This window comes from Lutra lutra, chromosome 18, assembly GCF_902655055.1.
Source record: "Lutra lutra chromosome 18, mLutLut1.2, whole genome shotgun sequence".
In the NCBI taxonomy this organism is placed as follows: Eukaryota; Metazoa; Chordata; class Mammalia; order Carnivora; family Mustelidae; genus Lutra; species Lutra lutra.
The window spans coordinates 5,682,132-5,707,991 of record NC_062295.1 but is presented as its reverse complement, the minus strand read 5'-3'; the positions used below and the strand labels follow the sequence as shown (position 1 = coordinate 5,707,991).

General features: G+C 43.2%; 1 protein-coding gene across 5 annotated transcripts in view; it reads right to left on the bottom strand.

Moving 5' to 3' along the window:
- The window catches only part of RBFOX1 (RNA binding fox-1 homolog 1), a 2,072,285-nt gene that overhangs the window by 576,063 nt on the left and 1,470,362 nt on the right, over positions 1 to 25,860 (bottom strand). For all 5 annotated transcript variants that reach the window (XM_047713056.1, XM_047713053.1, XM_047713055.1 and 2 more), the window contains exon 7: positions 5,892 to 5,933. In XM_047713056.1, coding sequence (XP_047569012.1) covers positions 5,892 to 5,933 — 42 coding nt within the window. The remainder of the gene's footprint in view (positions 1 to 5,891; positions 5,934 to 25,860) is intronic.

Genomic DNA, 25,860 nt, shown 5'->3' with positions numbered 1-25,860 from the left:
GAAGAAAATAAACCTATTGATATCTAACAATTATTAAGAACCTCTTCCACACGAGACAATGTTCTAAGATCCTCATCTGCATTTGTGACTTTAATCTATGTTTGCAGGGGCACACACATACACAGATAGAAGACTTATGAAATAGGCAATTATCTCCATTATCCAGAGGAGGCATTCGAGGTACAGAGAATTTCAGTAACCTGCACAAGTAGTAAATTACAGCCTAGATTTTCATCTCAGCAGGGCCTAGCTCCAGGCCCCCGTTCTTAACCACTGTATTTTTCAAACAATGTTTTTAAAGTCTAGATAGATGTTTTGGCTGCTGTAGGCTCCAAGCCTGAGGCACACACTCCCTTTCTGTTAAAAACGGGGCTTAGGACCAGCGAGAGACTTGTCAAAGAGAGTGTAGTTGCAACTGAGAGTTTCTCATTGACATAAAAAGGACTGAGAGGGAAGTGAGAAAGGAATCACTTTCTAAGTAGTTCCCCCCCTTTCTTACTGACTAGATGGTCACCACCTGAAATCTGTGAGGACCGCACAGAGGGTAGGTGTCTTGCCCTTTGCAAAATGCTGAGCTGGACCCTGGGTGTAACACACCGATTTCCCAGGATCCTCTGCCTGCCTCTGATCGCCAGGTTTGGGGGGTTCAGCACACCTCCTTGGGGATATTTACGCAGCTGGTGATGACTTTCTCCCTGATGTTCAGGTCTCCTCAGTAGCTGGCCCTGGGCAATGAGGTTTATTTGTCCTGCTTCTCCAGACATTTCTGATCGGACCAGAATGAACCACTGAGCTAGACTGGGCCAATCAGAAGCCTTTTCCAGGAATGTATAATCAGGAGGCATTAACAGCCCCTAAACTTGCAGGAACCTACAGCATAAATCTTAGGGGCTGAAAGGTGTCATAAGCTTAAAAAAGGGAGAGATCCTTTTGCAAAAGAAAATTCCAGAGTGGGCCCACCAGCAGAAATCAAGATGAGGGAGGAGCGTTCTGACAGCTTTCTCATGCTAAGCTCCTTGGGAGGCCTGGTTCACCAGTATGCTGTTTCTGCGTAGGCTAACCTGAATCAGTCCTTATTATTTGCTTAGCTAACTGAGAGGTACTTTTCTTCTATGGGACCTGTCCTTTGAGGGTTTTGTTTGTTTGTTTGTTTGTTTGTTTTTAATGTCGGGGTTTGACTGGGAATGGATATACTCTGGATGTCTGTATTCTCTGCCTGGCATTGCTAGTAGGAGAGGAATGAGAGAATCATTGGGAAGACTACTATATTAACAACAGCTAATGTTGCTCATTAAGAGGCGTACATTTATTCTGAACTGTTTCACGTAAGTCATCTCTTCTGATCAACAATCCGGAGAGAAAGAATCCCTATCTTACACACAGGGAAACTGAAGAGTTAAAAAAATGTAGGGCAGATTCAGATCTGAGATATGAACCTAAGTCAATATCCCTAGAGCTCCTGACCACCCCTAACCACCCCTCATGCCATGCTGACCACCCCCATGGTATCCATTTGCCATTTTGCTGATAAAGATTTCGGTCTATGAACAGATGCAGACCCACACAGGAGCCAAGCCTTTGCCTGGTTCGTAGGGTTCTTATCCAACATGTTGAACAGTCTCCAAACCAACGTCAGATACTCATAGCACAAAAGATCCCTTCGTAACCAGATATTTTATCTGAATGCTAACCATGTGGGCATGGTTCCCTTACCCTGTGACCGCACCATCTTTCCAGTTCGTAGGTCACTGAGGGAGACAGAGGGCTACTAAAGTCACATGGATTTCTCTCTCCCTTGTTTTTCCTCTCCATTTGTCATTCCAGACGCCAGAAAAGTAAATGTTGGTGGCTGGATTATGGTACCTTGCACCACGAGCGCTACCCGACCTGTTGGCGTCATTCAGCAGTGATGCAGGGGACCAGGTGGTAGGTCCAGCCCCTGGAGTCAGGAGCTCTTAATGCACAGATCGCATGGTGAGCACTGGTGGATCGACTCCCCAACAGAACCCAGTGGCGATCTGAAGCCCAGAGGAAGGTTCAGCCAAAACGTGGGATGGAGGGATAAACGGGTTTTCTGTTCTGTAGTTTGCTCACTGGGAACATGAGTTCCTTCTGAGAAGGGCAGATGATGGGTCAGGAGTAACAGAATGAGGCTCTTCTCTTGGGAAGAGTAGGGACCGGGAAGCTCACGGACAGTATCTCTGGGGATGAGCTGGGTGCTGGGGTGAGTGCACCTCAGATCCTGCTGCTGAGGGGAAATGAATAAAGACTGCATCTGGGCTCGTTCCAAGGAACATAAGGCAAAATAAAAGGGAGGACCTCGCTGGGTAGAAGAGTTGGAATGGGGAGATGTGATCTGTGAGAAGTCGGCAGAGAAAGCATCTACGAAATTCCATGGGCCAGAGTTCGGGTGCTTCCTGAGGCTTTAGATGTGGCTCCGTGTGTGTGGGATGAAAGGGAGCACCAAGGAGCTGGCAGGAAGCAACACCATGAGGGACAGACAGGGCCCATGCGAATTCCTTTTGTGGCAGACTCTACTGGGTAATTCCACCAAAGAGATCCACAAATCCTGTTTCCGATCAGGTGACAATGGGCCTGTCCCCTGGGATGACTCATGGCTGTTAGAGCCAATCACTGAGATCCCAGGACAGTAGGAGTGATTGGCATAGAGACTGGTCGATGCAGTGAAAGAGAACGTCCACAGAGGCGGCTTCCCGGAATGATTTTCCTCCAACTAAATGCAAGAGCTATGAGGAAAAACTTCCTCTTCCCCTGCTTCCAATGAGAATGTCATGGGAGGAAGGACGCTTGTCCTTCATCTTGGAAGAAGCAGAGAAAGGCCAAGAGAAGTACAGAGATTCCAAACAACTGTGCTAACACCAGAAGTCCACTGAGTCAGCCCTGGCATTGGGAAATGATGAAATGTTTTTATACTTTAAATAATGCATCGCTTTTCTGTATTTATAGACTATGACATCCTAGCTAGGGAAAAAAATTAAAAACTGATACGATTTTCAGGAGTGTTTCTCAGAGTGTATTCTGCATCCAAAAATGTTCTGTGATCAGATGATTTTACAAAACACTGCATATTATCTCCACTTCCCTGTACTTCACTTTTGCATATTAAAGGCTCTGAGAAGTCCTACAGATACCTTAAAAAAAAAAAAAAAAAGTTTGCCTTTCTTCAACTTTTTAAAAACTTAATTAGAGAATTAACTAAATCAGAGAATTTGTTTCAGATCTGTACTATCTTACGGAACATGTACCTCAGAGTTCATTTTGGAAAGAAAATAATTTAAAATTTGTGAGAAAGACGAAGGAAAGCAGAGGGGCAGGTCTGGGACATGCCAGTCCCTGCACAGTGCCCACACACACAAAATGGAAGGAACAGCTGTACCTCTCTGCATTAGCTGCTGTTTCCCGGAGACCAAAAAAAAGGGATGCATTTTACAAGTACCTGCTTGCATCCCTGAATTCTGACAACATAACAGAATGAACTAATGAAGAAATACGAACTCGACCACATGCCCACGGTCTGGTCATCTTGTGTAGCAAATCTGGAAACGCAGCTTGATTGCTGTGTTTAAAACATACTTTTGAAAGTGTAGCTGGCAGGCAGGCACTCTGAAATGGTGATGGTAACTAAACAGATAAATGTTTTTCTCCCACTGGCTCTCTTTCTAAGAAGAAAAAAATGAGATTAAGGAAACTGCATTTCATTGAGAAGACCAAGTATTAGCATTTCAAATCAGAGCCACACTTCTGCCAGGGACCCCCGTCCCCCAAAATAATGCCATCACCTTAATCAAGAAAGTTCTCTTTTCAGGTAGTAGAGGGGCTGAGTACACAGCTAGGACCGGAAGGCAAGGCGGAGACGGAGTAAATACCCGCAGATGTGGAAGGCCAGACTGCACAGTAACACTGGGCGACTTCCAGGAAGGGACTACATGCCTAAGATTCAAACCAGAAACGAAGTCTTCACTGCATTCCCTTTGGTATCATTTAAATTTTAAACCACAGAAATGTGCATTCCATCAATTTAAATGTGTTTTCTATTGATTCACAACATAAATTAGTTGAAGATATAAAAACAAAAACTGTAATAGCAACAACAAACAAAGCACCAATTCATGGTATTAGAGATAATTTTATATGGGGCTATTGGAGCCACACCGGGACTGAACTATACGACCCATTGTATCAAACCTGCTTGAATTTATTCAACAGAGTGGGGAGGGCGCCATTCTTGTTCGTAAACCACACCCCTGTTGACAATGTCCTCATCAATGCAAAATAATAAACCCCTCAAACTGCGCACAAGCACTCCATTACCTCGGGAGTCCTGCATTTGCCAGGCGAGTCTCATTTGCAATAGAGATTTCAGGATTATCTTAATTCTGAGGAATTTATCAGGGATCCTGGAGACAAAAGCTTGCATTCCTCTTTATCTAGCTCTGACCTAGTTCTGGCCATCGTCCTCATCCAAACAGGAAGAGAAATCTGAAGTTGCAATACATTATTTACCAGGATGAACCAGTAATTCAGACTGCAGGGAAAAAGCAATAAGAGAGCTCGGGAAAGCTTAAAACATCTTGAAGGCTATTTCACGAAGGAGTCACAGCTAATGTAGGCACAGGTACTTAGGAATGAAGTGGGTATAGATGAGAGGTTAACAGAGAGGGCCATGCTGGGAGACCACATAAAATAAATATGCATAAAAGAAGACATCCACGACTCACTTTCTCAGTTCCATGCAACCAGACTCTGTTTTACACAAGGATTTAACAAACCTGATGCCAACAGCAATTGTAAAATGGAAAGAACTCTACAAATCATTGTCATCTTGAGACCGGCATTAAGTAAATGCTCTGAAAAGTTACAAGGCTGTGTATAAATGACATTAGACTGGTTTAATAAATTGTTCCGATGCATTAGATCCCTTCGAGCACAATGGTCCCTCAACCCCAAACCTCACTGTGATGCTTTTAAAAGCAGTGTATTCCTCCAGTTTTTTTAATATGGAAACACGATGATGAGGCACACTGTCCAGTAAAAATTGCCAACTTCCATCAGCGGCATTAAAACTGGGCTAATTATGATTTCAAAGTCATCCATCCAAAACAGGAGTGCATTAAAAAAAAAAAAAAGCCAACAGCAACAACAAAAAACAATGGGGGGGATGGAGAAAATCCTGATGTTTCTTAAAATACCATATCCACACGAAGAAGGATATCAACCATGATACCACGAGGAGAACAGTTTCAACCAGCTCTCTTTCTTTATAAGCAAACTACTCTCCCCTCATCCGGGGAACACTTATTATCCCTAACTCGTGAGCACTGAGAAAGCTTCATTTTTAAGAAGGTAAATAGCATATGAGTTTAAAATTCTGCCTCTTTCTTCTACATACACAAATGCCACTAAAACTAAAAGATCAATGGAGGACTCGAATTCTCCTAGAAAATGCCCTTGACATATTCGTGGCTCACCCATCCTGGTTAACAGCAAGAGAGCATTTTAGCCACTCAGCAAACAGCCTGGTATTCACATTAAGAAGGCAGCAAGACATCCTTTTGACCTTTGTTATTACTCAGACCTCGTGTTGTACATAAAAAGAGTACAATGATGTCAAACAAATTCCAGAAGAGAAGTATTTATTGCTGAATCTAAATCAAAAAATCCATATCTACTATAATGGCACTTCAAAAGAAGATATACTGTATTTACCAGCTCAATCAATACTAAATTAGCTGGGATAAATATTTTCAACTCTACCAGTCTTAAAAAGAAGCCCGCTATTTAGAACCCTGTATCTTGGGAGAGACAAGGAAGTTTTTGCTTATCATACAGAAATGAGAACCAGGAAGTATTTTACTGGAAAATGCACCTACCCTTAGCTGCTCTCTTTCACAATTCATCTGTTGTCTTGAAACCTACAAAGGAAAGAAAAAGAGGGGGGAAAATCAGCAGGTTCTGCACAAAAACAACATGAAAGAAAATGGAAAGTTGCTTCTAATCACTCGGCTCAAAGCAGACCCAGAATTAATTAATTATGCATTTAATTTTTTTCCTTTAGGTCTACACAGTCAGAGCTTCACTTGGATATTCAGTCGTGTGATCCAGAAATACAGCTAGGATGAGCCAGAGTCTTGAAGAACAATGAGGAGAGAGATCCCGAAGAGGGTGTGGGAGGCAAAATCTGCCCGGGAATGATGGTTTCCCTCCATGTGAAGGTCCCTCTTGCCCTAAGGGTGCTGGCCGCTCTTCACTGAAAGCCCACTCAAAACGGTTGGGGCTAGGCACTGGCCATGACACGACATCTTGTCCCCTGTCAAGGACCAATAGTGTCACCTACATGCCTTGGCAAATGGGCTCCATTTTATGGCCCAGTTCTGATCATACCATAGTTAAGTCCCCATATAACTGTGTTGGGGAGAATTCCGAGGACATGCTTATATCAAAGAAATTCTGATGAATTTGTGATATCTATCGTAAGCTCAAAAAAGAGACATTCATGATACATACGCCATGCCTCGATGACTTCCCCTTACCAAAATGTACTTCTTAAAATCAAGGATGTTTCTTGAGAGTGACCACTAATGTAATATCCAAAGAGGAAAAATGGATGTGAGTTGGAGGAGAGGGTAGGGTGGCATCAGCGATGATGCTAGGGACAGCAGACGTGAAGTGGGAGTGACAAGGCAGACTATGACATATGGCCACTCTTTACCTTTCTGGGGACTGGCACTCTACCTTCAGCTCAGATAGTGAGCTGGAGTAAAATCTGGGTCTGCTTTCACACTGGATTCTATGTATTTCTCATATTTTTTTTTTTTAACCAATGCTGCAACCCCTGACTCCTTACATCTGACAGTATATTGCAAGTTTTTGAAACCTTTACTAAAGGATAAAAAGGTCTAGGAACTGACTTTTGATGTATATTTATGTATTTTGTATTGAAAGCTTCTTTGTACTCCCTCCAAAACAAAAACAAAAACAAAAACAAAAACAAAAACAAGAAGCTTTATTTTGGATATGCCAGAACCCCAAAATCCATAAATCGGTGTTTTGCCAATGCCCTTTAACCCAGAAACATCACCTCTGAGAGTAGCACCTAAGAAAATAAGAAGAGATATAAACAGATGTTTATTTATATGTCAGTTAGCTACAGCATTATGTGTGAAAGAAAAAATTGTAAATATTAAAGTGTGTAATAATGGGAAAATACAAAATAAATTATAGTACATTCATATGATGACCCAATGTGCAGCATTTGGAACCACAGTTTTGAAAAACAGAAATGGGAAATGCTCAAAAGGCAATATGTAATTTTTGAGAAAAGAAGGTAGAAAGGTGCACACATGTTATAATTCCTCTTTTGTTTAAAAAAAAAAAACTAGTAAAAGAGATCACTAAAAAGAAGAAAGAAAGATAACAACAACAACAACAACAACAAAAACTGGGAGGAAATACTCCAAAATATTCAAAAGAAAATGGGTACAATTCTATAAATATACAAAACACAGACACACAGTGGTTTATACGCTTGAAATAAGTGACTTAATACTATGCAAACTTTATCTCCAGAAACCGTTAAAAAATGAAGTGGTGCAAATTTACAAAGACAGAAAGCATACTGGTCGCGGCCAGGGGATTTGGGGAAGAAGCCGTGAGGAGGGACAGCTTCAGGGATTTGTAGTTTCCATTTGGGGAGATGAAAGTTCTCACACTAGAGAGGGATGGCTGCACAATATTGTGGATGTATTTAATGTCCCTAAACTGATGGTAAATTTTATTTTATGTGTATGTTCCCACAGTATAGTAAATGAAGCAGGTGAGGAGGTTCTGGTTCTAGGTAGGATGGAAGAAGCCCACTTCACCCAGTCTCCCTCCGCTCAGTGCAGACCAATTGCAGTCTCTGCAAGGTAAGCAGGTGGGGTGGGCAAGAGAGAATTCAAAGTACCACTAGACGCGTGGTGGGTTCTGCCCCCCTCCCCTGGCATGGGTTCAAGGTGGCCTGGAACCCAGGATTAAGCATCAAAATACAGATAGAGAGAGATGCCCAGCATCTGGAGGAGACAGAACTTCTTTGTGATGTGAGATGCTCTGGTACCAGTAGGTAGCGAATCCCCACCGCCTGTTCTCTCTGTTCTCTTCCACTTGGTCACAAAGGCAGGCTTCATCGTAGGAGCACAAGAACAGGGTAAAAAAGCACCATCTCTCTGGCTAGAGAACAAGAAAGGGGAGCCCTAGGAAATTAAAAAAAAAATACTTTGAGGATCCTAGAAAGAGTTGGGAAGGAAGGAAAGAGTTTGGGGAAATGATACCACGTACTGCTTTTATGAACTCGACACTCACCCGAGTTACACGTATCTGCGTATGACCCCAACAGTTACCACAGACTTTGTGAGCTGAACTGGGCAGACCACTGCTCGGGTAGCCAGACTGGCCACTGGGACGCACACATGTGGGACAGATCCAACTATTACAGAAAGTCTTTGACAGCAGAAATGATATTGGAAACAAAATCCACAGAAGGAAGGTAAGAACTTCTGGCCTGAATCTAACTGGATCGATTGCCTGCTAACCCAAAAATATCACCAATTTCCACAGTTATAATAAGACCCGAAGTATCATAACATGAATATTCAGTCTACCTAGGATACAACCAGAATTCCTAGGCATACAAGGAAACCAGAAAACCTAAACTCACACGGGCAAAGACAGTCACAGACACTGACATGGGGATGACACAGATGTTGAAATGGTCAAATAAAGATTTTAAGCAGCTATTCTAGAAATGTTCCAACAAGTAAGGGAAAACACAGGAAAGCAAATGAAAAACAAAAAACAACCAAAAAAAGACAGTGTTAGCAAAGGAACTGAAGCTACAAAGAAGAACCAAATGGAAATTTTAGTACTGTAAGAACAATAGCCTAAATGAAAAAATAATAATGATAATAATAAAACTCAGGGAATGAGTTCAAATGTAGAATGGAGTGAGCAGAAAAAACTCAATGAACTTGAATACATAAGAATAAAAAGTACCTAATCTAAACAACGGAGAGAGAAAAGTAAATCCAGGGACCTGTGGCATAACACCAAAAGATACAACACTCATGTCACTGGAATTCTAGAATAAAGAGACTTCACTGCAGAAAATCTGTTAGAAGAAATAATGGCTAAAAATTCCCCATGTTCGGCAAATGACATAAACCTATAAATTTAAGCTCAGCAAACCCTAAAGAGGTAAACCCAAAGAAATTCACATCTAGATATAATCAAACAGCTAAAAACCAAAAAACAAAACAAAGACAATAAGAAAACAAAAGCACACTTTGAATACAGCCAGAGACTAATGATGCATTATTTGTGAGAGATGAACCATTCAAATAACTATATGATTTCTCATATAAACAAACAAAAACTAGGAAGTCCAGAAGAAGGTGGCACATGGTTTTTTTAAGCATTGAAAGAAGTGAAATAAAGAATTGTAATTCCATTAAAAACAGCCATTAGAAATGAAGGTGAGGGGCACCTGGGTGGCTCAGTGGGTTAAAGCCTCTGCCTTCGGCTCGGGTCATGATCCCAGGGTCCTGGGATTGAGCCCTGCATCGGGGTCTCTGCTCAGCTGGGAAATGCTTCTTCCCCACCCCGCCTGCTGCTCTGCCTACTTGTGATCTCTGTGTCAAATAAATAAATAAATAAATAAATACAATCTTTTTTAAAAAGGGAAGAAAAAGAAATGAAGGTGAGATACTAAAGAAGCTAAAAAAAAAAAAAAAAAAAAAATCATTGCCAACAGACCCATTCTCATAGAATTGCTACAGGAAGTTCTCCAGACAGAGGGAATTTAATACTAGAAGAAAATGTGAAACATCAAGAAGAGAGGAAAGCCAAGGAAAAGTAAACATATGGGTGAGTATAAATGTAACAGATTCCTCTACTCCTCTTGAGTTCTCTCAAACATGTGTAAAGGATGGAAGCAGAAAATGACAACATTGCCTCACAAGGTGTGCAACGTACCTGACATAAACCCAACATGAAGAGAGAAAAGGGGCACATATGTCAATGAGGTTTCTACATTCCAGCTGAAATGGTAAAATATCGACTCCATGTAGACTGAGAAAAGTGAAGAATGTGTGTACTGTAATCCTTAGAGGAACCACTTAAAAAAAAAAAAAAAAGCCAGGGGTGCCTGGGGTGACTCAGTGGGTTAAAGCCTCTGCCTTCGGCTCAGGTCATGATCTCAGGGTCCTGGGATGGAGCCCCGTATCGGGCTCTCTGCTCAGCAGGGAGCCTGCTCCCACCACCTCACCGCCTGCCTCTCTGCCTACTTGTGAGCTCCATCTGTCAAATAAATAAATAAAATCTTTTAAAAAAACGAAAACAAAAAAACAAACAAAAAACCACCACCACAACAAAATGTGATATACGCAAAACCAAATGAGGCTGGATATCTGTATACAGAAACAAAACAAAACAAAATGTCCCAACCTAAAACTCACCCTATTTATCTAAAAGTTACCTCAAGCAGGCCACATATCTCAATCTAAAACTAAATCTACTTTCAATTAAAAAGTGATGACAATATTTTTTTCTTAATGCTTTGCTGCGGTTTTCCAAAGCGTCCTCTGTGTCATGCAGGACATTTATAATCGGAAAATATTTTAGTTCAGTGGCTTGCAGAAATATGTGTCTTTTACAGATATTGTTATTGTAATAGTGACAGCTTTCATTTTAATTAATGAAATAAATTGCTTTATCGAGTAATGTGATCAATATTTTTAACATGTGTCTTCAAACCTGGGAGGGTTTGTCAGACACACAGAAGCACAATGACATTTAAAAAACAAGGAGGGACCCCTGGGTGGCTCAGTGGGTTAAAGCCTCTGTCTTCGGCTCAGGTCATGATCTCAGGGTCCTGGGATCCGGCCCCGCATCGGGCTCTCTGCTCAGCAGGAAGCCAGTTTCCCTTCCTCTCTCTGCCTGCTTCTCTGCCTACTTGTGGTCTCTGTCTGTCAAATAAATAAGTAAAATCTAAAAAAAATAAATAAATAAAAATTTTTTAAAAATTAAAAAACAAGGAGCCTACTAACCTAAATAAGGTGGAGTGATGCCATATTATAATGTTCCTATTACAAAGCGTATCAAATGCAAAATTCACCAGTAGCCATGAAAATAGCAATGTTGTCCTGCCAATGAAGCTGATCAAGGAAAACGAGATTGGGATATAATAAAAAAAGGGCATTTGAGTCATTTGTACAGTGGATATTTTTTTTATTTGCGTTTTTGTCTTTTGTTTTTTGTTTATTTTTCCTGCATGGCATTCCATATTGTTTTGCCAGTATTCTTTTCTTTAAAGATGTTATTTGTTTATCTGTCAGAGAGAGAGAGAGAGAGAGTGAGCACAAGCAGGGGAGTGGCAGGCAGACGGAGAAGCAGGGAGCCTGCTGAGCCCAGAGCCTGAAGCAGGACTCAAACCCAAGACCCTGAGATCATGACCTGAGCTGAAGGCAGGCGCTTAACTTTCTGAGCCACCCAGATGTCCCTGTTTTTGCCAATATTCTAGTAATAATAGCCTGCTTCTCCTTTTTGGGACATGTTCCTGTCTGAGCCCATAAATATTCTGTGAACTGGATGTCCTCACTACCACATTCTACCCACTGCCTAACGGAGCGTACTTCTGCCATTCCCTCTTTGGTTGGAAGTCAACTCTGTAACACCAGCATCTTCTGAGGAACGGGGCTGCTCACCGCCCCTTCTTGACCAAGTGACAGAGCGAACTTGGCCAGTTGGGCAACATGGCTGAGTCCCATCACAGCACGAGACTGTGCTCATCACACAACACTGGGAGCAGGGCTTCCTGACGCTCTGAAGGCTCCCTAGTTATTGCTAGACCTCTTAAATATTTTTCCCGTAACCGTGATGAGAGAGGGCTAGAGAACAAGAGGCACCTGTAAATTCTTATCATCTGTTATGAAGAAAGACCTCTCCAGTGCACTCTTTAAAAGCCAACCTTGAAAAATATCTTAAATGTACACTTCACTAAATGTCATTTCATTTGGAAACTAACATGCAGTATTTTTTTCCCCCTCTCATGGCAGTAATGCACAGAACCAATATATTTTATAGCCTAAATGGAAAAAGGGAAAGTGGGAGGTCTGGTGCTGCTCCGTTAAGATGCTTCCAGAGAACCAAATACCACTCTTGATAGGGTTGCCAAGTAAGCACTTATGAAAGGTTAGAAACTGAAGCAATAAATTTCAGCACAAGACCCTTTGCTCTCCTGGTTGAATGGGATGTTTAATAGCAGGGATTCACCTTCTTCCATCTCCTATCTTCACTGAGCCAACCTGGCCAAAGAATCTTTCTCAGACTCAGCCTTTTTCATCTTCTACTGACTTTGAGCTCTCTGTTATCAGTTCTTCCCGCTTTATCTTGACCCTATTATTAGTTTGATTTCCCCTCCCACACATCAGACTGGATCTACAAGGGAAAGGACTGAGTCTTACTCCGATCTCTTCTTCTGGAGACCAGGAAGGTCTTTGGAATCCATTCATTTCATTTGTTTGTCTTTTCATCCATTCCTCCATGTATCCAACAATAAGTGCATACAGACACTATATATTCTGTATATCAGACACTGTTCTAGGTACTAGAAATGCAACAGTAAAAACAAAAGTCTTCTGGAGCTTACTAAGCGGGGGGGAGCAATAAAAATAATAATTACAATACAAGGAACATTTAGCTACAATGAATAAGATGTGCAACCACCTTATTTCAGAGAGTTGAAAAAATGCGCTATTTTTGTCATCGTTATTTTTTTAGAAAACAGATCCAGAGAAAGAATGAATTAAACAAAGTCCTTTCAAGGAGAGAAGAGAATGTGTGGAAATCCCAGTGAGATTATGAAGAGCAAGTAATTCAATATGGCAGCAGAGTCAAGCAAAAGAGGACAGTGAGGAGAGATTAAGATCAATTGGACCACTACACAAAAACAAAAGAAAAAGTTAAATTGGGAAAAGTACAAGTCAAAAGAAATAAGACACAATAAATTAATAGATAAGTAGATGTGTAGATTGATTGAAATAATATTATGGTAGAAATTCCAAATTTCAGGGCAACTGTGAATTATTCAGAAGAAAAGCACCAAAGAAGTCTAGCAACATAGAACTCAATACATCAGATCAGCTGGTATCTACATACATTTCTCAAATTCTCCATTTTCATAGTCATTATAAATTCTTCTGAAATAAGATGATATTCCCTATGAAGACATGCTCCAAATTACCTAGGGTGAATTCTACAGTTTGCCTTTTCCTTAATGCATTTCAGGATTATTGTATATGTTTCACAGGTGTGCTCTGAGTTCCTACTATCTGACAAGCACTGTGTAATGGGAGGGGATGCAGATATCAATGATACGTGGTGAATTTCCAAAAAAAAAAAAAAAAATTAAAAAAAAAAACCCAAAGACAGGGGAAGAGATGAATAAAATGGAAATTATAGTGTCAGCTCCCAGTGTGATAGAGGGGGATCCCACAGGCACCCAAATGAGAGGCACCGACCCAGTCTGCTGTGTGGGAAAAATAGTTGAGCGAGGCATCAGTCAAGTGTTTCCAAAGATAGAGTCCTTGATCGGACCCTCACTGGACGAATACCAGTTGGGTGGGCAGAACTACCCAAGGGTTAGGGAAGAGGATATTACAAAGAACACAGCTGAGTCCTGATGCAGGACAAAGTAAGGGAGAACCCTGGTCTGGGGCATGGGGGGTTAGGGAGGTACATTATTATCACACAACCTTTACATTTTGCTCATCTGAACTGTGCTAACAGGAAAATAATGATTTTAATTATTTTTTAGTAAAATAAATTTCACATTAATTTTTATGACACACCCAAAAAGATGCTATATGCGTTTTAGGAAGATCATGGCTAATGCTCACCCCATCATGAGTAGACAGTACCCTTAGCTCCATTTTCCAGATGGGGAAACTGAGGCACAAACAGGCGGAGGGACATTCAGAAGTTACAAAGCTAGTAAGTATAAGGGAGGGAACAGCCATCCAGATAGCTGGACTCAAGCCCCTCTTTGAATCAGTGCAGTGCAGAGCTCCCAGTATCAAGGAAATAAACCCAAAGCAAAGAAACCCACATTTTTACCCCACCCCCAGTCTGCGCCCCATTTGTCCTTAGCAAATGCTCTTCTGCTGCTCTGCCCGACATGATACTGTTTATATATACCTGTGGTTGTCTTCAATAGAACATAAAATGACTATGTTATTGGGCTCCATAAATGCACAGATCTGCACACTTTGCTCCTTGTGGCTGAATGAGTGTAGACTGGGATACTTTCCACCAAATCAGATTTCTCTGATGACAGTCCACTGGATCCTTTTGCAGGTTGAGTTTCTTCCCCAGTGGAGACTGGAGGCTCAGGAATCAGACAGTTTCAGTCCAATCATGGCAGACTGTCTACATAATATTAGCCATATTATATCATCTCCCTATTCTCAACTTCCCTGTCTGTATAATGGGAATAACATGGTGCCTACCTGGTGTCTAATTTTCTTGTGAGCCTAAAATAAGATATCCAGGTAAAGTACTAAGTAAATCACCTGGCACATTTAAATAATTCAACAAATACTAGAAATTGCTGTAAGAATTAGTGGGAGGGCCAGGGGTTTTCAGAAGGACCACTAGGCCAGTGACTTGGGTTTAAATCCTGACTTTGCTCCCTCTAGGCTGTGGGAATTTGGCTGAGTAATGACACTTTCTGAGTCTCAGATTCCTTTTCACACACACAAAAAGAAAGTTTATATATGTATACACATATATGAATATATATAGGCAATAGCTGCCCTGAAATTTTTAAAGGTTTGATATTATCCTTTTAAGATGGCTGGGTAAATGGGCCCTTGTCAGGCACATGGATTAGAGCGTGACTTGGTATACACCTGCTGGGGAGCAGGTGGCAGCTGTCACAACACAGAATGTGCATTTCCTTTCTCTCAGAGATTCCTCTGCTAGGAGCACAAAATGGAGGGAAGAATGGGGAGGACATGACTTCTCACACCACAGACCTGGACCGTGGAGAATATGAGCGTCCATCAGTACCAAAATGGTTCAGTAAATTATGGTTCACCTCTAACAGGGGTGGGGAAACCTTCTTCTATAAGAGTCAAATGGTAAATAATTTTGGCTCTGAGGGCCATAGAGTCTGCTACATTTACTCAGTCCTGCCCTTCTGGTGAGAGAGCAGCAAAATCCATGTGTCAACGAATGGCTTCAGCTGTGTCTCAATAAAACTTTATTTTCAGAAAAATGTGGGCTGCATTTGGCTTGTGGCCATAATTTGCCAACCCTTGATCTATACTATGGAATACTATGGATTCACTAGAAATTTATAAAGATGAAATGGTGTCCATGAAAGAATGAATGAAACAAAGCAAGTCGAACCAATTTAAAAAATATCCAATTTTTGGGACGCCTGGGTGGCTCAGTTGGTTAGGCAGCTGCCTTCGGCTCAGGTCATGATCCCAGCGTCCTGGGATCGAGTCCCGCATCGGGCTCCTTGCTCAGCAGGGAGCCTGCTTCTCCCTCTGCCTCTGCCTGCCATTCTGTCTGCCTGTGCTCGCTCTCTCTCCCTCTCTCTCTGACAAATAAATAAAATCTTAAAAAAAAAAAAAATCCAATTTTTAAAAAGCTCTGTGTGTGTGCGTGTGTATACATACGTGTGTGTGTGTGTGTGTGTGTGTGTGTGTATATATATATATATATATATATATATATCCCCATTTATACATGGACAAAAGTCTGGAATGATAAATACCAAACTACAAACAAAAACACAAAAATTATATCCTGGGAATGAGAATAATAATGGGGATAAAAAAGTAGAAAGGCCATTTCTCATAATCATGGGTTCTATTATTTCAGCTTCTTGCAATGAATGCTCAGTGCTTTTGTACATTCAAATGAATAGTGTCATAATAATATTTATTTTTAAAATCTGATTTTTATAGTTATTGTAATGGTTAAATTACATTAGGAGTTAGGTGGATGTAGGGTATCAAGCCCAGGCCTTGCCCAGTACCTACCCAAATAGTAGGTACTCAATGGTAGCTGTCAATAACTCTCCAAGACACCGGAAGGGTAAACCAAGGGTGACCGTCCTAGGAAAAGCTCAACTCCAATTTTTCAGGAACATTTTATAGTTGAGTTTGCATTCTCCTCAATGGAAAAGTGAAAAATGAAAAATAAAAAGAAAGTTTGGTCTGCCTACTCTAAATCTGAGTTCTTACATGAAATGTTTATTAGAGATCTGAGTTTAGGAAGACCTCAAATCCTTGACTATAATGCAGTCCCTTGCACTGGTTGTAATAAAGCTCGCTGCTCTTTCTAAATGTATCCTACAACGATGTGTGTCCTCTGATTCCAGCCAGACAGTCCCATTTATGTCAGATATAAAAATACAGAGCCCATCACTTGTAGTGGTTGGATTTTTTCATTTGTTTTGGGGATTTGGGGTGGGTTTTTTTATTTGGTTTTGGTTTTTTTGGTATAAGGGAGGAAAAAAAGTGTGTGGAAGTAGTAATTGCTTAGGCTTCAGGAAAGGAAGTGAGGGATAATCAATTGAAAAAAAATGAAAACAAAAAGTCACAACAATGAGTCAAGTCAGCCATGATTAATTAACTCGATTCTGGCTCATGTTGTATAAATTGAAGAAAATGCATTTGAGAGTACAACCTGGGAAGTCCACTCATCTCTCCCCCAACAATTTCATTTCAGCCTTGGGGAGGACTAGAAATTTGCTCCTTAAGTCTCGTTGTCTGGTAGAGAAGCTGGCTTTGGAGGGGAGACACTGGGGGTGGAGGGGACAGGAGAAAAGAGCTTGGCAAGGCTAAGTTTAATGGGTTTGTTGTTATATAAAACCCTGAGCAGATAAGCCCAAAGACTGAAAACTCTAACCTATCTAACTGATGGTTAACAATGTTTGGGATAATTTACTAAGCATGTCCTTAATTTCAAAATACCGAGGGTTTCTGGCACTTAAATGACCTACGGCATGGTACATGCCAGGCCCTACACATTTAACAGTGAGCACTTCTTCTCCCGCTGTTCCTGGTAAAACTGTATCATTTTTTGATGATACTGGTACTTCTAGCAAGAGAGGCACTGCTCCAGATGTAAGTCACTGGGGAGATCCAAGTGTTGGTTATCTGATTAAAAGGAAGTCAGAGGTCAGGATGCCTGCAGAACGTGAATGAGCCTCAAATAAAGGGTTTTAAAGAGCTGTTTTCTTTAGGGAGAAATGCTTTTTACACTTCCTCTGCCATGCACCCACTTGTTAAATACCCCATTAGCAACAGAGCAGGGCCCCCGGGTCTGAGACAAAGCCATCCAGGCAGACAGATTCAATAGACAAACACCTAGCAAGAGGTAGCAGCCACAAGCAGCACCTGGCAAGGATTCCCTTCAGCCTCCCGCATCCATCTGCTTCCTGAAGGGACACAGTCTCTCTGAGTTGTTAATTTCAGGCCTCCAAGTGACAGGGCGGCCCCCTGGCCACAAAGAGGCCCGGCTGCTCGGACACATGCATACCCTTTTCCAAGTACAACCAGAATACATCTTTGCATCCGACAACTTGCAAGGTGGTGGTGGTGGTGGGGGGACATATTGCCTATTATTTATTCTAATAATAAACCATTACCCCAGGCACATTTTTATTCTCCGGATTTAATAAGGTATTTTGTGAACCGAGGCAGAGGAGGGGGGGAGGAAACAATTGTGGTTATTAGGAAGATGATTCAGTTTGTTTCAGATGCAGAAGTAATCATCATTCCTTTCCTTCATAATCAAGGGTTATGACTGTCCCCTCCCCACCATTCCTTCCCCAACCTCTTGCTCAGGCCAGGAAAATTCAAACAACACTCACCAAAATGTCCTGAGGAACTAAAAGGGCTTGGCATGCTTCCCTGAACCAGTCTCCTAGGACCATCATTACCTTATAGCCAGAGAGCTCTGACTATGGAGCAGGGGAATCTCACCACAGACTTCTTGTGGCCCCCCTCTCCACATCCAGAGGTGAGAAAGAGGGAGGGAAAACCAGGCGGGTGATGTACATACCACTCACTTACACACCATCTTACCTGGGATGAATATATGTTCTCAAGACATTTTTGCATTAAGACATTTTAACTGGAGTTCTTCCCCCCGCCCCGCCCCTTTCTGGTTAGATGTTGCAAAGCTCTAATGATAATTTTATCACAAGTTGATGATTTTATAATCTGCATCCCAATTAAATAGACTCAGCAGAGACACACAGGCCACTGGCCTTATCTGGGCAGTCATCCTGATCATGTTAATTGAGAGACATCTGAAAGGCATCTCAAATGCAGCGGTTAAGAGGATAAACTCAAACAGCCAGATTTCCAAGGGTCCAACTCCCAACCTTGCGACTTACTAATTTAGGCAGCTTGGACAAATTCCTCACCGGGACCTGCCCGCACTCCCCAAGGGGTCATCGCAAGGTCCAAATGAGTTAACATATGTGAAGCAATTAGAGAGTGCGTGGGTACCCAGAAAGCACAGAATAAGGGTCTTTCCGCTGCAAGAAAGTGAACTTTATCCAAAGTCTATTGGTTGCTGTTGCTGTTATTTATTCTTTTTTATTTATAGGTTGACAATGGACTGGGTCTGCCCAGTGCTGTGCTTAGATGCTAGGTGGCCAACAGCACAGTGACAGAAAACCAAGGATTTGAAAAGTGTCTGATGCTTCTGGAAGTCTGGTGCTACGACATTAAAAGTTCCCATCCACAGATCGTGGAGTATGTCAACAGAAATAAATCATGTAACAGCCACCGTACTATCAGGAAAAAAAAAAAAAATAGCAAAGTGAACGAAGTCCCATTGGACCAATTTTCCAGACAAGGAAATAGGGGCATAAATGACTTTCCAGTCGAAGGCAGCTCAGGTGAACATCCAGAGGCTGGCTTCCTAAGCTACGGGGCCATCTGCCTCTAAAGAAATCTTTGCATAGTTGTAAGAGGTCTTTACCATTCCTGAGTTCTGCGACTTTACAAAATGTCATCATTTAAGAAATGGGAACAATCCTGTAGCTGGAGAAGCTTGAGGAGTGTTCATTTTGTAATTTTCCAGTTCAGTTGTCTGAAAGGGTTGCCTGGGTGGTGGCTGTTATTGTTGCTGTATGTGTGTGTATGAGAGAGAGAGAGAGAGAGGGAGAGGGGGAGGGGGAGAGAGAGAAAGAGTCACACTCTTCCTGGAAAGCTTAATGGAAGGAGTGCTGGAAGATATATGCTTCATGAAAAATGAACGCTTATAACCCCTCAACTTAAAGAATCTTTACTGGAAGAATTCGGTTCACAAAAGTTCTGAAACAATGAGGAGGCATTCATGTAAATTGCAGGCAATTTAAAAGGAAAATCTAGGTCATCTGGCTGTTTGCTTTGTCATCATCAGTATTAATTAGATGCTGGAAGTAATGACTGAGCTCAGAGAGCTCTTCAGATTTAAAATAATAATAATAATAAACCAACAGAGCACAGCTTTACCTTCGGAAAGAAAATATTTTCACAAGGAGCGTTCTGAAGGAACCTGAGTGGGAAAACCTTGCAATTAAATTCTGCAAATGTGCTGTGAAATAATCCCAGGGGAAGTCTTATCTGTACTTAATATTCAAATAAATATTCTTTTGTGTGCCGTGCATTCAATAGGGTGCATTTTATTTAATTTAAGTGTATAACGTAATCAGTATCATGAGGAATAATCACAGGGAGCAGTAGAACCCTTTAACTAGGATAAATGGGCTGGCTCCACAGTTGAATGGGCAATCGTGGGCGAGGAAGGAGATGCTAAGTACAGGATCCCAAGTACAATTTTCCCTGGACTGTCCTACAGGACCTTTGCGTATCCTACTCAAAGTCTGGTCCACGGTATCATCTAGCAGCAACTTAGAAATGCGGTTATCTCACGCCCCAGCCCAGACCCACTAAATCAGAATCTACGTTGTCCAGGATCCCGGGTGATTCACGTGATTCACACGCACATGAAATTGGGAAAGGGACTGAGGTCAGGAGAGTTGGGTGCTCTTCACCGGCGGCTCAACTCTTTCTTCACATATGGTAGGCACCCAAAGGCGACCAGGGCAGGCTCACTGCCCTAACCAGCCCAGCCCTGAGGACAGAAGGAGAGGGCAGAGGGCAGAGGTCTTTCAAGCCTGTGAACACAGCAGTTGCTTCTGCTCTCTTGGTTGAACTGAATTCTGGCCATTTTGTGTCATTTTTGCTGACTCACATCACCTTCCCAGCTAAAGCAGGTCTCACACTGGCCAAGAGCCTCCTTCCACAAATGCAGGGCCTGCTTTCGACCACAGCACTTGGGGGCTTTGGAAGTTACAGAAGGTTTAGTGCAGGGGCTATGCGTGCCTCAGGGGACATCAAAAGCATTTTCAGTCCACACAGACCCAAGCCAGGGTTCCTTAGAGAACGTGAAAGGAAACTGTCACCGCCAACAAAATGGTGGGTGAAATTCAAGGATAATCCTGTTTAACAATGAACAAGTCGCTCATGGTGATCATTCAGGAATACCAGGTCTAATTCCAGCAGGGCATCATCGGAGAGCTTGGGCAGGAGAGAAGTAACGCTCCTCTAGCAGACCTACATCGAAAAGCTCTGCATGGGTGGTGTTCCCAGCCAGGAGCTGGCCAATTTACAACTTGCTCATGACCGTAGGTTTGAGTCTTTCCTTAAAAAAAATAAAAATAAAAAATAAAAAACAATGAACCCATCCAACTTAAAGGAGAACAGGAAGAGACATGGTAGCCACCCAGAACTTGCTGGCAGCCACAGAGGACAGAAGCAAAGGAGAGTTGGTTTCCTTCGCCGGACTGAGCACAGCTGAGAAGCCACGCAAGCCTCAGTAATGAGTGCCTTAAATAATGAGGAAGTCCGTCCAGTCAACTTGGCTGAAACCTTCCTTCACAGCCACTGGCAGTGCTGCTGGAAGAGGGGGAAAGCCTCTGTAATTAAACTAATGAGGAGGCGATGAACTCCAGGTCACCACGGGTGAGGTGTTAAAGTTCCGGGGGTACCAGGCAGGCACACCGGGACCACCACGGCCAGGCGGGAAGCAAGCTGCCTGCCTTCTTTGGGCAGTGGGTGACACATGGGGTGCCTTTTGCCAGTGCAGAAAAGTGGAGTATTTAAAGTCTCATGATAATGGGCATTCATTAAGGACTGGTTTTGTGAGGTGCGCTGAACTAAGGGCTTTCCATGCATTTTATCACAGTGGATGAGGCTGACGGTGCTTTCCTCCCTAGTGTGTGGCTCAGAGAAGTTAAGCCGCCGTTCTAAGCTGACACAGAAAGAGAACGGCAGACCTGGGATCTGAGCCAGGCAACGAGGCTGCGGGCCCATTTTCTGGATCTTACAGTACAGCCGCTGATCATTTGCTTTCTAGCTGCTCTGCCACCTACACGCCACCCCAGCTCTGGGTCTGGGACAGCCCACAGACCGAGTGAGGCTTCTCCCAGCCCAAACGAGACCAAACATGTTCCCTTTCTGGGCCACTGCTCTGCTGCACATCCATAATCTCCTTTCTCAAGTATCTTCTTTTTAGGATAAATACCCACATTTCCTCAACTTTGCCTCAAATGACATGGATTTGAGCCCTTTCTCTTTCCGGATCACTCCCTCTAAGATAAAGGGGGGAAGTGAGGCAGAGAGAGGTGAGTTCCGTTCTGATCTGCCAGTTAATTGCTGGACCATGAATACACCCTATAAATTCCTGCAGTGGGTTGAAGAGTGTCCCCCACAAATTCACGTCCACCTGGAACCTCAGAATGTGGCTTTATTTGAAACAGGGTCCTAGCGGACGTAAGGAAGGGAGGGATAGAAATGAGATGGTCATGAATTAGGGTGGGTCCTTGACCCACAACAGCCCCCACATAAGAGAGGGAAAAAGGACGCATACAACCGCACACTGAGAAGAGGTCACATGACAAAAGAGGGTGAAAACGGAGAGACGCGACCACAAGTCAAGAACACCAGGAATGACCAGAAACTGGAAGACGCAGGGAAGACCTTCCCCCGGAACCTTCAGAGGGAGCTGGCCGGGAGCTGGCTTGGAGCTGGCCCTGCCGACACCTTGTTTTCAGCCTTCTGGCCTCCAGGCTGCGAGAGAACAAATTTCTATTGTTTGAAGACCCCCAGGGTGTGGTTGCTCCCTACAGTAGCCCTAGGAAATGAATACACTTCCTCGGTCTCATTTTTTCATCTGTAAGAGAGGAGGGAAAAGTCACACCCTCAATGCACAGAGGAGCTCCACACCATAGCACCCCTGCAACCAAAAAGCAGCCCTTTCTGTCTCCATGCAGACATTTGGAAACAATGCCACATGGGCAGAACTGAGACAAAGCTTGGGGGGGGGGGTCGCTCAAACCCAAACCACCAGGGGGTCACTCAAACCCAAACCTCTTATGGCTCTGTGAAATCAATCTGTCAGTAATTTATTCTCTGCCTAATTTTCTGAATATCCATCCCATCGTCCTCCACATTTCCTCAGGGGGAATCCCATCTGTGTCCAACAAAGGTGTCCACGTTAAGGGTCTTGCTGAAATTCACACGTGGTGCGTCTACATTCCACTCTCCAAACCGACCACCCCGGTGAGAAGAAAGGACATGTGCCGGGTCTAGGTTATCCTAAACAAACCAATACACGAGCCTCCTGACACGCTTTCCTCTTTAATAAACTCACAAACCATGCTTCTGACAAGCCTCCCCAGATGCAAGCTGGTAGACTTACGAGAAGTCACCAGTCTACACTTTCCAGGACTCTCCAGTTTCCTTCCATCTGTTGTCAAAATTGCAAGGATATCTGATAGTTTCCTGTTTCTGATCTCATGCCCCTCTACACTTCGCCACACATTCTTGATGCTATTTAGTGATCCGTACCCGAGTGATGCTATCGTTTCAGGATATTAGTCTAGGTAAAATACTTAGGTTCATTTAGAGCTAACATCATCCTAAGACTGTTTCAGCAAACCTGCCTCCATCACCCCTACCAAAGTTTATCCCATCCCGATTGAAGATGAGTTCTCTTGACAGAGAGCAGCGAACCAATGGGGAGTTCTGGTTGTTTTGCTTTTTGTTTTTGTTTGTTTTCTATGTGACAGACCAACTTTCTTCTATCGGCCCCCAAAGACCGCCAATCCCTTTGTGGTTCTTTCTGATCAGATTTGTTTTTCGATTTTTCTGTTTTACGTTAGCATTACTAGCAACCCTGTGAGGACTGGGCTTGTACACTGATGTGATTTGCACTTGTAATGAGGAACCAGAGGCATGGCTTGTAGCTATGGGGCAGAGCTGGGATCCATACTCAGATCTGACGGATGCTAGCACCTTCTCTTACCAGTCTTCTGCCGTGCCGCCTTGTGTGCTGATCACAAACCTCTGGATCTTTTAAGTTTCCTGTACCATCATCACCGGGTTCCACACTCCTGTTACATTTTCTAGGTACGTCAAGCTTGAAGATAATTCACGATTGGTGCACACTTTCAAAGAAGCACGGGGGTATACGGACACCTTCTGGGAGTCTTCCGCAAGTAGAAGTCACTTTAAGGTTTGGTTGAATCTTGTTTCAGGGTGGTCGGCTCCTTCTTGTGATTGAAGGAAGGACTTAGGATGATCAAGCATCAGCGAGAGAAATTCCACCCTGCCCCTCCCCCCGCAGCCCCAGCCCACGCAGAGAGATTCCGCGGCTGCCCGTTTACACCCCGTCGGAGTGTGAGCAGTGTGCCAATTTGATTAGAAAACGGCTTACACGCAGAGCCAGTCCCGTCTATTAGAGGGGGAGCTGGGCTAATGTATCTTGGAAATGGGAAAGTCTGTCCATCCTTCTTCAAATCTGTAAGCCAATTATTATATTGGATCTTGACTTCCAATATTTCTGCAGGCTTCTAGGCAGTGAAACTGTGCCAAGCAACAGGCAGATGAAAAACCATGTTTCTCAGGACTGCGGACACCGTTTCTGTGCTGGAGATTAAATAAGGTGTGCTTGCTTGTTCTCTTTCTTCCTTCTTCCTCCCTCATTCTCCTCCTTCCCTCCTTTCCTTCATACACCCCCCCTTTTTTTTGCTTCTTTAACACCCAAAAATGCACTCTATATGTTACAGAACTGAAGGAAAAGAAATCTGTTTTTCCCGGTAAAAATAAAATAATTTGACCATCCTTCTTCCGTCTAGAAACCTTTCTTTGCCATGTCTTTTGAGAGTTGAATTCTGAAAGGTGGGATTCAGGAACTAAAATCTATGTAAGCTCGTTCCCTGGCTAGGTTTATCCAAGTGCGTTGGTCTTGGTCAGAGGAGGATTAGAGGAAGTATAGTGAGGAGGCATAGAGCGAAAATTCTAGAGCCAGTCTGCTTGGCTAGAGCCAATCTCCTTACTAGCTGCCTGGCCTTGGGCGAGTTACTTAAGCTATCTGTCCTTCCACTACCCCATGTGAAAAAAAAAAAAAGGGGGTGGGTATTAGCAGTGTCTAACTTGCAAGGTTTATAATAGGCATATATGAGTTGATATCTAAAAAAGCACTTTGAGGGGCGCCTGGGTGCCTCAGTGGGTTAAGCTGCTGCCTTCGGCTCAGGTCATGATCTCGGAGTCCTGGGATCGAGTCCCGCATCGGGCTCTCTGCTCAGCAGGGAGCCTGCTTCCTCCTGTCTCTCTGCCTGCCTCTCTGCCTGCTTGTGATCTCTCTCTGTCAAATAAATAAATAAAATCTTTAAAAAAATAAATAAATAAATTAAATAAAATAAAAAAATAAAAAAGCACTTTGAGCAGTTTCTGGCACAGAGACAGTATTCTACAATGCTTGTTAAATAAAATACACACAGTTAACTTATCCAGAGAGACAATGCATCCTCTCTATTCATTTCCTTGTTAGCTGAACAAATATTTGTGTGTCTGTGGTGGGCCAGAGGAGTTAAGGAAACCACTTCTGCCTTCAGGAAACTCTCACTCTTTTAAAGAAGGTTCACTGTCTATAAGCACTTGAAGGTATAGCAAGCATTTAGGAGAAAGGAGCTGGGGAACGTGGTGTCCCCTGACAACCAACCATTAATTTCTCAGCAAGTGTCCTGTTGTCCAGACGGAACACGGAACAGGAATACGTGGGCCGTGGCTGCAGGACAGCCAGACCTCCCACCCTGCTCCCTGCGAGGGGAGGACTTGGTTCAGGCTCCCGGGGAAATGATGCCTGCTTTGGAGAAGACGAGTAGCTGACCCTTTGCAGCCTGCCTGCGAGGCCAGCCAGCCCCGGTATCACATGCTGCTCCTGCAAACCCTTCCCTTGCAACCAGAAGACACACCAAGCAGACTACAAGATACAGAACTGCAGACGCCCCACGGAAACTTCCTCTCAATCGGATGTAAAGGTGACACAGTGCCCTCTGCCAACAGGGAGGTGGGGGCTGAGAGCTGGGGGAGCAGGGACAGGGTTGGGAGGTGCGAGGGGCCAGGATCTGAGAAGTATGGCAATTGTGCCTCTATGTAATAGATCCCAGGGATCTGGGCCTTTCTTTCCTCCCTGCAGACATGCCGCAGCTGCAGGGAGAGAGGAGAGGCTGTGAGGTGTGTGCGCCCGTGTGTTTGCACGTGCATGGATGTGTGTGTGTGTGTGTGTGTGTGTGTGTGTGTGTGTGTGTGACAGAGAGCAGATGAGGTATGTTGGGGATGCAGAGGATGAAAATATTCAGAATCTAAGTACTGTCCTATACGCTCCTCTGTTCATTATAATTCTGCAATTTTGAAAAGCAAATCAAACCCCTTTGCAAAACCATTTTGT